At 32.4% G+C, this 18,844-nt stretch overlaps 1 protein-coding gene across 2 annotated transcripts in view; it reads right to left on the bottom strand.

The window, feature by feature from the left end:
- Window positions 1–18,844, bottom strand: part of LOC127704730 (diablo IAP-binding mitochondrial protein-like) — a 40,632-nt gene continuing 21,788 nt past the window's right edge. The window contains exons 3-5 of one of the 2 annotated variants that reach the window (XM_052208932.1): window positions 11,913–12,044; window positions 9,351–9,420; window positions 1–369 (exon numbers count right to left, since the gene is read on the bottom strand). In XM_052208932.1, the coding sequence (XP_052064892.1) occupies window positions 77–369; window positions 9,351–9,420; window positions 11,913–12,044 (495 nt within the window). In that variant the 3' untranslated portion in view covers window positions 1–76. The remainder of the gene's footprint in view (window positions 370–9,350; window positions 9,421–11,912; window positions 12,045–18,844) is intronic. The other variant, XM_052208933.1, reaches the window with a different exon arrangement.

Here is an 18,844-nt window from a genome sequence, read left to right as displayed (position 1 = left end):
TTACATTTCATTTAAACATTTATTTCTATATGCAAGACATATTGAAAATTCACAGACTTGTGGTTATCATGTAAAATTAAGTCTCATTTTGTAAGTTTTCTGCATCAAATGAACCATCATGCTGAAAATTAGCTTCAGAATCAGTTCCAACATTTTGATTTTCTATATTCAAGAGGTCATCATTTTCTACATCACGATCATTATGCGATTGCATTTTTTTCTCCATGTATTCAGACTCAACATGTATCACATTAGCTTCCATTTCCCTCATCTCAGCTTCTGCATCTTTTAAATCCCTTTGAAACTTAGATAAATGTACATCTGAACTCTGTATCATGCTAGTGGCTACAGTGCTGTGAAATTCAGAACCTACAAAGACAAGCATTCTGAGAGTATTGCATGGCAATACATAGTCCCCTACCAGGTAAAAATTCATTATACTGGAACAAAATGCTAACTTGTTCTATAACTTGTCATGGTGTAAACAAAAAGAAAATATCAAGTCAATATCTTCAAGCCTGACTAAAAACAGTGTGGAAAACTGAACATATGAGTGATTTTTTTCAAGTCCAAGGACCATAACTCTGCACAAAATTATCAGACTTCGACTCGCCTGTAGGGGACTAAAAATAAAGCAGACAAAACATATTTTTTTCTCCTTCATATTGATAACTTCAGTCTATTAACATTATCCAAACTAAGTATTTGGTATTATTAAAAGTATCAAGGCAAATTAACTTTCCTGATTATTTCCTAGGTTACTTTATTTGATACATTGATGTATTTCTTATACGATTTGCATATATGTTTACCGTATATATTTTGCTTAATTTTTGTTGACAGAACTATAAAAAGTAAATCTTTTAATTTTTTTTTTCTTTTAATATTTTCTATGGTGAACAAATTAAAGTATGTAACTTAGACAAGAGGCTCTCAAGAGCCTAAATCGCTCACCTGTAATTTTTTGCTTAAATCTTTCATCAATGATTATTTTTGCTTTTCAATATATATTAATGAATTGCTTAAAACTTCCATTGAAATGTTCTTTGTATCTGTTATATTTTCTTCAAAATCAAAGAAATGCATTTTACACCATGTTTCATTTTAGCCATAATGGCTATGTTTCTTGACGTACAAGAACATAAAATACAAAATTTATACTAGATACTCTGAAACTCATTCAGCCCAAGTTTGGCCAAAATTGATTCAGCAGTTTCAAAGGAGAAGATTTTTTAAAGTAGGCAAACTAAATGAACAAATTGTGAAAAATTGGTTGTTTGACAATTTTGGTCATACAAAACGTATTTGTAGATCTTACTTTGCTGAACATTTTTGCTGTTTACAGTTTATCTTTATCATTAATATTATTCAAGATAATAACCAAAATTGCAAAATTTCCTTAAAATTACCAATTAAGTGGCAGCAATCCAACAATGGGTTGTTAGATTCATCGGAAAAAATTTTGGGTTAGGTTCGTTGAAACTAAATCAAGATATTGAACATGTATTTCACATACATATAGGATGAATAAGTCCGATTTAATAATAAAATGCTCCGCTGCGTGCAGCTTGATACGACCGCAGAGGTGGAACCCTGAACAGTTGGGGCAAGTATGGACACAACATTCAAGCTTGATACAGCTCTGAATTTGGATTGTGATTAAATATTTGACACAGCATAGGTTTCTAACACAGAATGAATGTGGTCTAAGAACTTAAAAATTTTTAATTTACCTATTCAAACCATATCATTATTATTTGCTTTTATATATAAATCAGAATTCTAATATGACGACCTATTATCGTCAACCAGTATAATCACGATATATCTACCTTTAGCGCAAACGCAATTATACACATAAATGGCTGTTCCGCGTTACGACCAACTTATTTATACTGCCAGATATTCTCAATTTTCGACATCAAAATCCCCAGTTTACGAAGGCAAAGCTTCAGATACAATATATTTATCTCTATTCTACAGCAAAATAAACAAATCAGTCCATTTCAATTTATTTTTCATGGTAAAATTTCATAAAACAAAAATTCCGCGAAATGATGTTATTGTCGTGATATGGCAACGAAACAAGGTGACGTCACAAATATGTTTCCGTAAACAAAAATCAAATGTAAATACCGGATGTTTTTAAGCTTGTTGTACGCCTCAGAACGAATAAAATTACATTGGAAGATAATACACTACAAACCAGTAAAAGTCTGAAATGGCCTATATCTGTACTCGACTGTACTGATTTTTACTCGACCAGTCTGAATTGGTCTGAAATTTACTTGATATTACTCGACTGTAATCTGAAGCATACTCAACAGTCTGAACTTGTACTCGACGTTTACTCGACCAGTACTAAACCATTTTATATGAGTCTGAACCATACTCGACATAGTCTTAACCATTCTCGACCAAGTCTGAACCATGCTCGACCTAGTCTGAACCATACTCGACATAGTCTGAACCATACTCGACCAAGTCTCAACCAACCTAGACCTGTTTTTTGTATCTATCTATTGTATTTCATCAATTTAGGAACTGTTTTACATACATATATATATATACAATGTATATCACATTTAAAAAAAAAATAAAACAAGATGATCAAAGAAAGTAGTTTCTGGTTGGATTAAAAAAATATCATGTAATAAATTAAGTTTTCATCAAATGAATTTTTATATACATAATATCATGTTCACATTGCTTTATGTACATCAAAAATACCAGAACTTTCAACCATTATTGAAATATCTTAAATGTTATTCAAAACTTTTTTTATCAAAATATATATAAAATAGTATATAAAGCAACTTAATAAATGTTCACATTGACACCTTTGTTTTGTAAAACCAAGAGTTTAATATAATAATAATAATAATAATAATAATAATAATAAAACTTTTAAAAAAAGGAAATGTATTCCAAAGTTGCAGTAGAAATTTATTTTAATTAAATTTAAATATGTTTTGTCATAATTAAAGACTGGGCATACAAGAAGCACTTTAATAAGGTTTAATTTACCTTAGTACAATTGCGTTTTACAGGTAAAAAGAAAACCCTATATTTCTTAAACTCTGTATAAGTTTCATAACATTTGGTTGAGGCAAACTCAAGTTAGAGAACGGAAACCAATTTTGGGACGTACGGACAGACTACGGACGGACGTACGTACAGACAGACAAGGGTAAAACTTAATGCCCCCTCCCCTACAGCGGGGGCATAAAAAAGAAAAAAAAGGGGGGGAAAAATCCCCCCCCAAAATTTTTTGAACCCCCTTAGGATTCATCACCCCCAAACTTAATCCCAGCTTTCCCTTTGTGGTATGGTACCTTCCAGTACGATTTCAGAGAGATCCATACACTTGAACACAAGTTATTGTCTGGAAACTAGAAAAATGCTTGTTCTTTTGCCCCTTTTTGACCCCAAATTCCTAAATGTTTAGGGCAATTACCCCCAAACTCAAACCCAGCTTTCCCTTTGTGATATGGAACCTTGTAGTACAATTTCATAAAGATCCATACACTTACACACAAGTTATTGTCCTGAAACTAGAAAAATGTTTGTTTTTTCCCCTTTTTGGCCCCTAAGTCCTAAAATATTCAGGCAATTTACCCCCAAAATCAATCCCAGCCTTCCCTTTGTGGTATGGTACCTTGCAGTACAATTTCAGAGAGATCCATACACTTGAACACAAGTTATTGTCTGGAAACTAGAAAAATGCTTATTTATGGCCCCTTTTTGGCCCCTAATTCCTAAACGTTTTGGGCAATTACCCCCAAACTCAAACCCAGCTTTCCCTTTATGATATGGAACCTTGAAGTACAATTTCATAAAGATCCATACACTTACACACAAGTTATTGTCCTGAAACTAGAAAAATGCTTGTTTTTGCCCCTTTTTGGCCCCTAAGTCCTAAAATATTCCGGCAATTACCCCAAAATCAATCCCAACCTTCCCTTTGTGGTATGGTACCTTGCAGTACAATTTCAGAGAGATCCATACACTTGAACACAAGTTATTGTCTGGAAACTAGAAAAATGCTTATTTATGGCCCCTTTTTGGCCCCTAATTCCTAAACGTTTTGGGCAATTACCCCCAAACTCAATTCCTGCTTTCCCTTTGTGATATGAAACCTTGTAGTACAATTTCAGAAAGATCCATACACTTACACACAAGTTATTGTCATGAAACTAGAAAAATGCTTGTTTTTTGCCCCTTTTTTGGCCCCTAATTCCTAAAATTTTTAAGCAATTACCCCCAAAATCAATCCCAGCATTCCCTTTTTGATATGGAACCTTGTGGTACAATGACAGAGAGATCGATACACAAACACACAAGTTATGTCTGGAAGTTACAAAAATGCCTATTTTTGGCCCCTAATTCCTTAACTGTTGGTACCATAACCCCCAAAATCAATCCCAACCTTCCTTTAGTGGTATTGAACCTTATGGTAAAATTTTATAGAGATCCATTCACTTAAACTAAAGTTAGAGTGCGCAAACCAATGTGTCTTCGGACGACGATGACGCCAACGTCATACCAATATACGACCACAAAACTTTTTGCGGTCGTATAAAAATGATAACAATTCTAATATTAAATCTGAAAGAAAGATACTAAAATCCAAATGTTTCTTTTTTATTTGATCACTTTAAAAACTGAGAAACAATATCTGGAAACTTATAATTACATGTTATAACAAGAGCATAAAAGCTTATCATTTCACTCACCAAAAAAACAAGAATTTTATATATATATTCGTTTATCTAATCAAAAGTCCATTTGATTCACCTCATACGGTTAAAAATGAATGGGACTACTCAAATCTAGATATTTGAAAGCTGGGGATGTGCTTATTGACCAAAAGGTGTTAAAGACCAAACAGCCTATTGTTGATGCGCATCAACTAACGCAACTTGGTAGTGACATAAAAGCTCTATGACGTTGTTTCTAGCCATGAAAAAAAACGTCAAATTATAACGTTCTATTTCGCATTTTTCACGGATTCCAACATGGTGTACGCTTAAAACTACGTCTTCCAAGAAAAGTGGAATTAAGCGTCGCACTGATACCCAGTGGAAATTAAACACAAATTGACACAAAAGATACTACACTATCTGTAACCTCCGTTCTAATAAAAATATAAATTTTGAACTCGGCTTTTTGCATTTGCGCCTATCTGCATTTCACTTTTTTCTTTCACTTGCGATGATTTTGTCTTTCATTTGCGCTGATTGTGTACAGGTAAATTATAGGTGAAATTTATTTTTTTATTTATCATATAAACCTCTTCCGTTAGCCAGTTGTACATATGTTATGAATTGTCAATTATAACATGTATATATAACTGTTGTCCCCTGCTCACAAAGGGGAGGTGGGAGTAGAATTTCGAGCAGGATAAGTCAATTTAAAAGATATTTGTGCACTCTGTTTACATCCACTAAAATCACGGAGTAAAATTCTATGTACAACATTTCAAAGCACCACAATAAAATCCATAAAAATGTAATACTAGTACAATGAATTATTATCTTGCCGAGAATTTATATGCCACACATCTGATATATTCCTTTCTTGTCATTTTATCTTTTCTATACTTGTTGTACTTGCCAATAACGAAAGCCATCTTTTCTTTCTCGTGTCAAAACGAAGTTCTCGTACAATATGACCAAAATTATCTTAAACATAAGGGAACACTATTTATATCCATATATTACCAAGCAATATACATTCTAGGTTTACTACATGTACATGTATTTACTCGTATAGCAAATAAAGTATCGGGCTAGTGATAAAAAAAATAAAATAGGCGCTAATGAAAGAATCAAATCGGCGCAAATTAAAGATCGATTTTTTGTTTAAATCGGCGCAAATCTTGTACGCCCGTGTAACTTTACACTGATAAATTTATATGACTTACGCTTAGAATTTTAACTTAATATGTGATTTTCAAAACTGAGTTTTCAGAAGGATAGGCCAATAAACAATACTTTCTAGAAGTTTCGATATACTGGCAACGTATGCATGTTGAAATTATCTTATTTCTCGTAAAATAATGGTGATCTTGCAATGAAGTTAAATTTTATCTATACTGCTTAATTGACAAAATCTTATAGTAAAAATAAAAATGATAAAGGTTCATTGTCTTTTGTCATTTGTTTCATTTCAAATTGTCTCAAGGAGAAATGATAAAGATTTCGCCTGATCTCACAGAAGCTTAAGGCAAAAAATATAAGAAATTAATATACTCAGTGAATGTAAATTAAAATAAAAATTTACGGTTTTTAAAACTAAAATTTAACTTATAACAAAAACAATTGCTTCAAGAATAAGATCAAACATAAAATTTCTCACTTTCAAAAAGCTACAATGACCGGAAAGATTGAAAACAAATTTCGATTTTCAATGCCTGCAATCTATACATACAACCTTGTCTTTGTTTTAATTTCCAAAATGAGCTATTTAGATTCATAATATTTCATCCTGTTTTGAGAAATACTTTATAGTTTTCAACGGAAAATTATTTCTTAAATTCTAAATCAATTTTTGAATTAAAAACTTATTTGTATTTTATATTTACTGTCTCGTTTATTCAAAACACGTGAGGTAGTAATAACGGGGATCGTATTTTATGATGGGTTAAATGGATGTAAAATGTTTTAGAATCAAAAAATTTAATTCATTTATTATACCTATAATTTTAATTTTCTTATATTTTAAATATTCAGAAATAATGAATCCACGAACTAGATGGAATAATTTGTATACGCTCGTCTTAGTCGGGACACATAATAGTATAAAGAAGTCCGTCCGTGCTAATGTCTGTCCGTGTGTCAACAGTAGCGAAAGAGTGCGTTAGGGCGAAGTTCTGAAATTGACGCGACAAAAAAACCCACACATCTGGTCTAATATAGTCAAATAGTCTGTAAGTAAGGCAATGTCGTCTTTCATTTCTCTTTTTATTTTCAATGATTTTGCTAATGAGAGGGAGAGGACAAAAACAGACTTTCCTTTCTAAAGCGTCGTAAAAGGTTATTTCGAACAATTTTTCATTCCGACGGATGGTGTTTCTGAAGGTTAAATTTGTGCGGCAACAACATCATGAGATCTGATACTGATACATACATGTGATCTCTTGTATAACCGGATAATAAAGTAGGTGAATATAGTTGTTATTCTTGATTCTTGAAAATTTAAATGTGGGTTTCAAACGTCCAATTTGCATTTTTTTTCAAACAGTGCGCCAGCAAGGAAAACTTGTACTATGACGTCAGATTGAATGTTCTGAAGAAAGACTACTCTTTTCTTCAAAACGAGCGAGAAAAAAACATGAAAATTAATCACAACTTTTTTGAAAGGTCGGTGACATATACATTTTTTTGCTTTATTTTGAAGAGTACACATGGCCATTTCTACATGCAACAGTTCTTCGGACTACTTCAGCTAATGATCTTCTACTTTTCCCCAATAGAACAAAATGTTTTTGATTTGTAAAATCGTTTATTATTCAAAACTTTTAATAAATATTCATTGTTAAAGAAAAAATCAGTGTAACTGTATTACAATTAAATCAAAATGAGGAGTTTACTTTTTTAACAAAAAAGGGAAGTTTTCATGATTCGAATTAATAAGACTTGATATTTATTCAATTCGAAGTCGCGAATATATATAGAAAATAATACTGTAAATGTGTAAAGGGGGCTGTAATTATAAATGTTTCAAGTTCGGCTGGAATATTTTAATCATATATTATTCAGTGCAAGAAAACGTTAGTGATTTGTATTAAAATGACAGACCGGACGAATCAATTTCAATGTGCTGTGTATCTTGCAAGGAATAGCTGTTCTTAGCAAGACTTGTCATTCACATTCTTTAGTTGGACACATTATTTCCACTCTAAACAGACAAGAATACTCTTTAATATCATCTAGAGTAGTTAGCAGACAAGTCGTATTTCAAAATTTCTGTGATTTAATACTTAAAAATTAATTTAATAGTCCCTTGAAAATTTACATATTCTAATTCGGGCGGAAATTAAAATATGAAATTAGTATACAATACATGCATAAGTGTTTATGTCATAGAGCCTTGTTACATCATAAATAGCCGGTATTGAACACCATTATAAATATGAACCTGTATACATGAGACGTCAAGGGACGGCACCTTTCTTTATACACGTAATACACATGTAGCTGTGTAAAACCCGAAAATGTCAAGGTAAATCACTACCTATACTGAATATACCATGTCAAAGATATTTTCACAATTGTAAAGCATGACCATTCATGTTTTAAGAGGGGTCCTGGGTGGTAGAATGGTTTAAATTCTGACTAGACAATAATTTTTTTCTCTCAATTAAATCACTTTACTACAATCTATCTGTTTTATAAAATACATCCTGAAACAAAATTCCTTTACCAATAAAAACTGACCACCAACAAATAGCAAACAGTTATGAAAGTGGTTTTAAACACCAATCAATCATCAATCATCAATTGGAAAGATACATAAAATGGTCACATTATAAATAGAGATCAACAGATGAAGTCTCCAGTGAAAAAACTAAGATTTACAGAAAAATAACATGGGACATCCACAAAAAGACTAAGTAGACTTTTAAAATGAGCAACTAAAATATGTCATAAGCATTTATTCTTACAGAATGCAAATTGACTATAGTCAAATTGTTCTTAAAATGGTGAGACAATAAACGAAGCATCAGTTGTTTTTTATGGATGTGCAGTAAAGGCATGTGTGCAATTTAGGTACTCCTCATTACAGAATCTTGGACCAGTTGGAGGTTGGTTCAAACTATTGTTGTGTTCTATGATTCAGTATTGATATAAAATTAAATTTGAGGAACTATATCATGTCATAGCTGAGAGGGAGATCTCCCTCTTTGAAGGTTTCAGAGGTTGGCAGGTATGAATAAACATCAAACTATACTTTGCATTTTAGAACTGAAAATAAACTAGGTGATGGTCAAAACGGGAGGGTTGGCAGGTATGTGTTTAATGTTTGTTCTCGAGTTCAAAATATTTGTTAAAGCATCTGTACCAAATATTTTTGTATATGGGACTATGGGTTCATAAAAATATTAAGGTAATCAGCTTCTGTATATCTAGTTATTTTTCTTCAGTGTTCTGAGTCTGGGCTTTAGATTGGACTATTAATATTTTGCATTTCATGGCCATGTACTATGCATATAAATAGAAAGTGAAATTTTTGTGTGTGTACAGTAAATTGACTACAAAATTACTGGTAAAACTTTCAAGTTGCTTTAATCTTCTGTTCTCTTTTATTTTTATTTTTTCTCTTGATAATCTTAAGTATGATTTTACCTGCAGTGTAAGCTGCCGTTGAAGCCTCATTCACCAGGTTATAAGCTGACATATAAAGAAGCTGTAATTCCTGTAAATATATAAATAAGCAGTTGAAAATTATTCTTAATATGTAAGGGATTTGCCCCTAAAACTGCTACTGCATGGGTTGCAAGTACAAAATAAATAGAGAAAAAATGACAAGAAAAACATTTTTGATCAGAACATAACATGCAGATCTTGAGAGATTTCATGAGTTTCCAGGGGGCTTCGTCCTTCTGGGTCAACTATAATGGTCCAGTCCTACGTGCGACAAGGACTTAAGAAGTCTGGTGACCCCTCAACTATCATTCAAACCCCAGGTCAAATATTTCTTGCTTAACACTAATTGACTTATTGAAGTCATAATTTGTCATAAATTAAAGGGAGACAAATCTTGAAACCTACAAATTTAGACCTCTACGAGTCAAAAGTAGATTTAGACTTATTTATGTCTGAGCTCTGACTGACTAGTGCATATTCCTAGATCCCTCTCCATTCTTTGTAAAATCACAGTACCCAAATTGCACCAAGTACTCAATTTGCAAAAAAAGCAATGAACATTTTATAGGTTTTTTGAGAGACTAAACAATCTCTATTTTTTGAACATTTGTCATTATGCACATCATTTAACATAGCCAAATAGTCAAAATGATACAAGGGGCCTTGGTTGCTGGGTGGTCTAAGTAGCTCAATTACTTTATCACAAGCCTGTCAAAACTGAGGTTAGGAATTCCATTCCTATACCTGGCAGGTGCTTTTGACTCCAATCTTAATTTACTAGTATTGTAAGTTTTCCTAAGGAAGGTCGTGGTTCTCTCCAATGGCTCTGGCTTCCTTTACCAATAAAAACTGACCACCAACAAATAGCAAACAGTTATGAAAGTGGTTTTAAACACCAATCAATCATCAATCATCAATTGGAAAGATACATAAAATGGTCACATTATAAATAGAGATCAACAGATGAAGTCTCCAGTGAAAAAACTAAGATTTACAGAAAAATAACATGGGACATCCACAAAAAGACTAAGTAGACTTTTAAAATGAGCAACTAAAATATGTCATAAGCATTTATTCTTACAGAATGCAAATTGACTATAGTCAAATTGTTCTTAAAATGGTGAGACAATAAACGAAGCATCAGTTGTTTTTTATGGATGTGCAGTAAAGGCATGTGTGCAATTTAGGTACTCCTCATTACAGAATCTTGGACCAGTTGGAGGTTGGTTCAAACTATTGTTGTGTTCTATGATTCAGTATTGATATAAAATTAAATTTGAGGAACTATATCATGTATATAATAAATAAGGATACCTGTACAAAGTAAAAGCAAAGAAAACTATGTCAATTTCTTTATTAAATAGAGGTTAAAAAATGTGTTATCAAAGATCTTAAGAATTATGGATTGTATACACATTGTTTTACACTCTTATTAGCTATAGGATCCAGTGATATCAATATAAAATAAGGAGATGTGGTTTGATTGCCAATGAGACAACTATCCACTAAAGTTCAAATGAAGTGTAAGCAATTATAAGCAACAGTACAGCCTTCAACAATGAAAAAAAAACATACCGTATGGTCAGCTATAAAAGGCCCCAACATGAAAAATATGAAACAATTCAATTGAGTAAACATGGTAAACTAATGGCCTAATTGGAAACAAAACAACTTATGAAAAACAAATATGACAGACATGAACCAACAACAACCACTGAACTACAGGCTCCTGACTTGGGACAGGCACAAAAAGAATGTGCCGGATAAATATGTTTGTGAGCACTCAACCCTCCCCTAATCAATCATTATTTCTTTATAACATATGTAAATAAATGTTAATTGTCATGCTGTAATTAGCAAGTTTGTAATAAGCATGATAAGTAAGCATAACAAAATTACAAGAAATGTAGTGTTAAATATGATAAAATATATTTCAGGTATATATTATGATATTCAAGTCATGATTAGAGACATATCCAAGTACTAATTACGACAAAAAAAAATCCCAATGTCTGCCATTTTGATTACATCATGTGTCAAGGACCATATTTTTTCAAATTAAAATTTGAAAAGAAAAATATGATTAAACTTAGATCGTTCGAATCCTGGTCCTGATGATAGTTGTAGCTGATACAAACTTAAACAAGAATGTGTCCATAGAACACGGATGCCCCACTCGCACTATCATTTTCTATGTTCAGTGGGTCGTGAAATTCATGAAATTGGGGTAAAAACTCTAATTTGGCATTAAAATTAGAAAGATCATATCATAGGGAATATGTGTACTAAGTTTCAAGTTGATTGGACTTCAACTTCATCAAAAACTTCCTTGACCAAAAAATTTAACCTGAAGCGGGACAGACGGACGGACAGAAGGAGACTGATGGACAAATGGATGTACGAACAGACACACAGACCGAAAAAACATAATGCCCCTCCTAGCGGCATAAAAAGATTAAAAGATTCCTTATATACATAAAACAGGGACTTATGATTAAAAGAACTGTTTTTGTAAAAAGAACTTATTATAAAACTTTGTACCTGATTTCTGGACTTTAATTTATTAACTGATGCTCTGGCCTCTATAATTAAATCAGCTATTTTCTGTTCACTTTCTCCATTACCAAGAACCTTTAGTCTGTAATCCATTAATTTCATCAAAATATACAGAGCCTGCAGATAATTTTTTAAGTTTTTATTATGTTGATTTTGTATTAAAAGTACATGTACAAATATTAGTAATATTGTATAAAAATAAAAAAAGATGTACTGTACATTGAAAAATGCTCTTCAAGACATACTTTGAGGGTAAAGGGGTAAAGGACATGGGGGACCCTGGGTATATACAAAACATACATGTATTTCTTGAAAGTGCATGTATAATGCAATGATGTTTTTTCACCACATTTTAATATGAAATCTGTCCTTAGCCACAGAAATTAAATAGGTGGCGTGTTCATGTACATTTATGTCGTGTAGAAATGTAATAAAACGAAACACATTTTTGCAGAATACAAAAAAACATTTTACCACCTAAATTTTGCAAACAATAAGCTAACTATCGTTTCACATTTGTTGCAAAAGCAGAATTTGTTAAACTATATGAAAAATCTGCCACAGGGATCAAAATAAGCAGCATGAAGTCAGTCTGCAAAATGTAAGAGTATGGGCCATGATGGTCAAAACTATCACTAATGAACTACATTTACACTTAATTTTCCCTGTTTTTATTATTGCTAAAACTGCAATAGTATAGAACAGTCTCCGGGACAAGTTTGCACTTCCGCTGAGTGCAAAAGTTGTCACCTTAATTTTTGGAGTTAAGTCAAAATGAAGTTGATAACTTGGTTGGTATTGGTTCCCTGATATTTGTCCTAAAAAATATTGGCTCTAGCACCACTGTTGAAAAAGTTATGCCCCTTTTTCCAACAATTTCCTCAGAGGAAAAGTAGTTTTCCTCAAGGGAAATCAAGTTTCCCTAAAGGAAAAAGATTTTTCCTTAAGGGAAATTGTATTTTCCTCAAGGGAAAAAGATTTCCCTTAGGGAATTTGCTGCATTAATATTTCCTTTGAGGAAATTCTATTTCCTGTGAGGAAATTTGCGGCTTCAAATTTTCCTTTGAGGAAATTTTATTTCCTCTGAGGAAATTTGAGGCTTCAAATTTTCCTCTGAGGAAATTTGCAGCTTCAAATTTTCCTTGGAGGAAATACTTTTTCCTGTGAGGAAATTTTGTCAACTGGAATTTCCTTTGAGGAAATATTTAACAAACACTTTTCCTTGAGGGAAAATTCAATACCACAAATTTCCTTTAAGGAAAACATTGTTCTCCAAATTTCCTCTAAGGAAATTTCTGTACATCAACTTTCCCTGTAGGAAATGCTTTCCCCTATTTTTACTCATTGTTAATTTCTTCACTATACAAACAGTATGAACATAATGTTTACAAGACTTAATAAATGATACAAATGATATTTAAACTTTTATAAATTTTTGACTCAAAATTTTCATGACATACAAAAACAATATAGTGAGTCTGACTGTTTAGGTCAAGGTATTGTACATACTTTATATGACTTTAACTTTGATTTTTAAAATATTTTTTGTAGCAAAGTATTCTGTTTTCTTTGTTATTGTTTCAATTGTATACATTAATAAGCAACCAATTTGAATGTCATACCATTTGTGGAGTTCTTAAGAATGCGTTCATATTTGCAAATTAAATAATAAAATAAACACTTTTCTTGTAAATTTTAATTTTCCTCTGTTTCAGCTGCTGTGTACAGTTATTCAATTCACTACGTAAAAGTTCATAACATAAATTATTCCATTCACTAAACAATTTCCTTCAATTCTTAGAGAAAACATTTTTGCAATTTGTTCTTTGAAGATCTTCTTCAGTATATTTGATATGAGGGAGTGATGTAAATGAGTGGATAAAGCTGGTGTTCCTTTCAACAACAAAATACTATTTTTTTCTTCATTTCTCCCTTCTTTCGACGAATATATATAATATGTTGTTGCATTTATACAATTGTGTTTTTCTGCATCTATGATAGAACTCCATTTTGTTTATAGCCATTATCATGTGATTATGATGAAATTTTCTATTTCTTTTTTGCAGGAAAGCACACATTCCATTTCACATTAATCCAATATGGGCACCATGTAGATAGATATCAACTTTCAGTTTCCTCTTCAGTATTGACCTATTGATCATGAAAACCAAGCTGTCTGATCACCTATAAATACACAAAATAAACAAATAAAATGTTATAAATGGAGAGAGAAACAGCAATAAAAAAGCTTATTTTGTCATGTTTATGAACATTTTAAGAATATTTCCTTTCTTACTTGCATGACTTGTGAGTTCTCTTAATTCCGTGCCTTTTGTCTATGGGTTTTTATATTACCCCGGTAGTTGATTTTGTGCATTTTATCAATCTTTCGAGTTGAGGCAATTGCAACGGTTATTTTTACAGTTTGTTCTTTATATGTTGAGCTGATAAACCACTGTCCAAGGTTAAGGTAGGGTTGAGTGCTCACAAACCTGATTTTTTTATTACATGTATTAGTTTTTATTGATTTTTAACTAGCTGTCAGTAGCTGTGAGTACTAACAGATCTTTGTGTCTTTTCGATTAAGAGAAAGGTATAAATTTCCTGCTTAGTCCGGACTGTTTATTTTTTTGCAGGAAATCTACCGGTATGTCATTTGTTGTCTGGTGAAGAGTTGTCTTATTGGCAATCATGCCACATCTTCTTATTTTTATATAACCTTGCCATATTCTGATTGTGCCTGTCCCAAATTCGGAGCCTGTAGTTTATTCTGACACTCAAATTTAGTGGTTGTTGTTGTTTCATATCTGTCATATTTATTTTTTTTTAATTTGTTTTGTTGTAAACTGGGCAATTAGTTCTACAGTTGGGATTATTTCAATTTTTCGTCTGAGGGCCTTTTATAGCTGACTACTTTGACAATAGGGTATGGACTTTCTCATTATTGAAGGCCGTCACTGGCCTATAATTGCTTTCTTAGAGCCATGATCAATAGTTTTCATATTTAATATGCCACATCTTTTTATTTTTATAATAATCATGATAATCATCTTTCAAGGGCAATAACTTTTATAAAAGTGGCCTTATGAGTCTTATCGAGCATCACTGATGAGTGTTTTGTAGACGAAACGTGCGTCTGGCGTAAATACAAAATTTAATCCTGGTATCTATGATGAGTTTACTTACCATTTAGGTTTTGTTAACTTCTGCAAATTTTAAATTGCCTATCATTTCTGCTGTTTATAATTTCTCTGCATCTTCTATAGTTCTTGTCCTACACATAAAAAGAGTAAAAATTATTATTTAATGACATCTTGCATCAATAATTATTTTGCTGTTTAATGTATATATCAATACGTATTTAATAAAAAGCTGTACCATGAGTGCTTGATAAGCTTGTTGCCCTTTTAGTTTGGGTTTATGCTTTAAATGAATTTTAATGATCAACTACATTATAGAAAAACTCTGAGCACTGCGCAACTAAGACCCCCCCCCACCCACCTACAAAAAACAAAACTACAGGCTCTAAAGAGCCTGTGTCGCTCACCTGACTCTATTTGGGTTTTTGAAATCATATAAAAAAGATAAAAATCATAACAGATACTTTAATAATGATTGAGGCCATATTTGGTTTAATATTGTCCTACTCCGCTGGCGGCCGTCTTGGATGATGCATCAGCTACAGAGTAACAACACTTGGTCAACACCTCATAAGGAACATTCATGCTATGTTTGGTTTCATTCCATTCAGTGGTTCTCTAAAAGAAGACATTTGTATGTATTTCCTATAGGGTCCTATCTTAAACTAAGTCCCCCGCTCCCGGCCATCTTGGATGATAGATCGGCAACAAAGTAACAACTCTTGGTCAGCACCTCATAAGGAATTCAGTGGTTCTCTAGAAGTTCAAAATGTAAAAAGTTAACAACGGCAACGGACGACGGCGGACGCCAAGTGATGAGAAAAGCTCACTTGGCCTTTCGAGCCAGATGAGCTAAAAAAGGACATGCACACAGAGTGGTATTCATTGAAACAAAACATGAAAATAATTTGGCTCCATTTTAAGGGATATTGCAAGTGTATATACATTTTGTTAGTTTAAGGCCGTGATTTCTGAACAAATACAATTCTAAAACCTTCCAAAGTGTGAAAATGGACAATTTTAAACAATTTTCCAACAACTAAAATTCCATAACTCTGCATCTTATATAAAAATAAATAGGGGATGATACTCCGGCTTGCATATCATATAAAGTTATAAAGGAAGATAACTGAAGAACGGTAAAATTTATACTACTAAAATTATAACTTGATCTGATTTTGTGGTAAAAAGTATTGCGTTAAAGTTTAATAAAATTTGGTTGAGGCAAACTTAATTTAGAGGACGGAAACGTAAAATTCATCATTTTTTCCATTTGTAAAGGACATAACTCTAGAACAGACTGAGTCGGTAAAAGTGACACCACCAAAATTCAAACTGTTTTTTGTGGTAATAAGCATTGTGTGCAAGTTTCATAACATTTGGTTGAGGCAAACTAAAGTTAAAGATAGAGAGCCGGAAACCAAAAATTCAGCAATTTTTCCATTTGTAAAGGGGTATAACTCTAGAACGGTAACACTGACACCACCAAAATTCACACTTGATCTGAGTATTGTGGTAATAAGCTTTTGAAAAAGTTTTATAACATTTGGTTGAGGCAAACTAAATTAGAGAACAAAAACCAATGACTTTGGGACAGACGGACAGACGGTCAAGGGTTGACCCACTATCACATGACTATGGGTCATAAAAATGTAAAGGGAGTTTATGTCAATATATAAAATCAATTCACCAAAGTTTCATAAAAATTGGTGAAAGCATTCTTGAGACTATCCAAAGTCTCAATATACAATAAAAACTTAAATCAGAATTTTTTTTTTTAAATTGAAAGGGAAATTATCATGATTTATTTAATTGGCAATATTAATAAATGCATGCAACAATTTCTGAAATTTACAGTATATAGGCTTTTAACCCCACCATATGTTTGCACCTGTCCCAAGTCAGGAGCCTATATGTGGCATTTGTCAGTTTTGTATGATTTTTAATTTTAGTTTCTTTTATATATTTCGGAGTTTAGTATGACGTCCATTATCACTGAACTAGTATACATTTTTGTTAAGGAGCCAGCTGAAGCACGCCTCAGGCTGTGGGATTTTCTCGCTGCATTGAAGTCACATTAGTGACGGACTGTTATCTGCTCTTTGGGCAGGTTGTTGTCTCTCTGACACATTCCCCATTTCTATTTTCAATTCTATTTTAAATTCAATTATAAATGTTAGGCTTCTTGTTGATTTGTTTTACATTTGTCATTTCGAGGCCTTTTATTATATTTACAGCTTTCTATATGCATAGGTGCTTGAGGACAGGATCCTGTTTTGAGCCCCCCCCCCCCCCAATAGTCCCTCCCCCTTATTATCATAAATCTTAGATTTTTCAATATATATCACTTATTTGTACCATATACATACTAATATACCATATTTTTACTCTTAATATGCATGTTTACTTTACTATCAACGTGAATCTCGACTCCTGTCCTCAAGCACCTATGTCTATATGGTGTGAATTTTGCTCATTTTTGATGGTCGTACGGTTATCTATAGCTCAGCGAAGCAACATCACAACTGTTTCCAAGTTTGTGAAGTCAGAGGACTATATTCATCTTTCGGACTTTCAGATCATTTGTTGATTTTTCATGAATATGTGCTATTCCAATATGAAATAGCTAAATCATGTATATATTAAAAAAAAAACTTTAAACTAGGATACTCATTTGGGGAACTAATGATTTGTTGGTTTTTCCCTAGTCCCAATAATTATGACGTCTGGCAAGGCTATTTTTTTTTCTGGGACGCCTAAATAGCCTTGCAAGACGTCATAATTATTTGGACTAGGTTTTCCCCACCATCGACATCGTCCTGTGGACGAAACGAGTTTGGCGCATTAACAAAAAGAGCATGTCTGTAGTGACAAGTTAGTGTGTGCTTACCAATATTTGAATTTTATGAGCCTTCTTTTTGAATATTTTTTTAATTTTTTGGTACAATACTGACGTCGAGTGCTGTTGTTGTTGTGCTGTTTATTTTTTACAAAAGCGATCAAGTAATGCAGGGGAAGGAAACTTACTTAAAAGACCAAAATGAGTCGCAACTAATGGTACATAAATATTTTACTATGCAGTCAGTATCCTGATATACATGTATATACTCTTAGACTCATTTCACAGAAAAATCGTACAAGTGAAAATACTCGTTAGTCATGAACATTTTAGATCACTTAAAATTTAGATTTTATAACTTAAATTACGAAAGATGATAATTTGTCAAATAAGCCCTTGTAACCAGGTGCTGCATTTTTTAGCACGTGTCAAAAAACAGTTAAAAGTGCCGGGATCTGACAGAGCTTTCAAGAGCTATTTCTGTTACTGTGAGTTTATTATATATTTATCACAAAAAGCTAATGCTAATTTCTTTTCATTTAATATGGGTCTATATGAAGCCCCCACCCCTCCTCCAGCTTATCTGATTAATTTACGATCACTCTGAGTAAAGAAAGTAAGTCACAATTGCTTATATAAGGTATTTTAAATTCTGGTTGATAGTTGTCTCATCACCAATCATACTACATCTCCTTATTTTTTTTACAATAAAGCTATATTTAGATGCGGTATAGTGAGTGATGAATGTGTAAACTTGCAGCATGCTTGTAAATAATTGTTAAATACAGCACAAAAGATGCATAATATATCAAACTCGAGTCAACGCCATGTCAAAAACTAAAAAAACAACAACAAAAAAAAAACGACCAAATGACAAATAGTCTATAAAAACAACTATAGCATACCAAAATATATAATTTGTAAAGACTTGCATGCAA

The sequence above is a fragment of the Mytilus californianus genome, unplaced genomic scaffold (assembly GCF_021869535.1).
Source record: "Mytilus californianus isolate M0D057914Y unplaced genomic scaffold, xbMytCali1.0.p SCAF_6, whole genome shotgun sequence".
Taxonomy (NCBI): Eukaryota; Metazoa; Mollusca; class Bivalvia; order Mytilida; family Mytilidae; genus Mytilus; species Mytilus californianus.
Note: the sequence above shows the minus strand (reverse complement) of the source record. Positions and strands in the feature narration are given on the sequence as shown.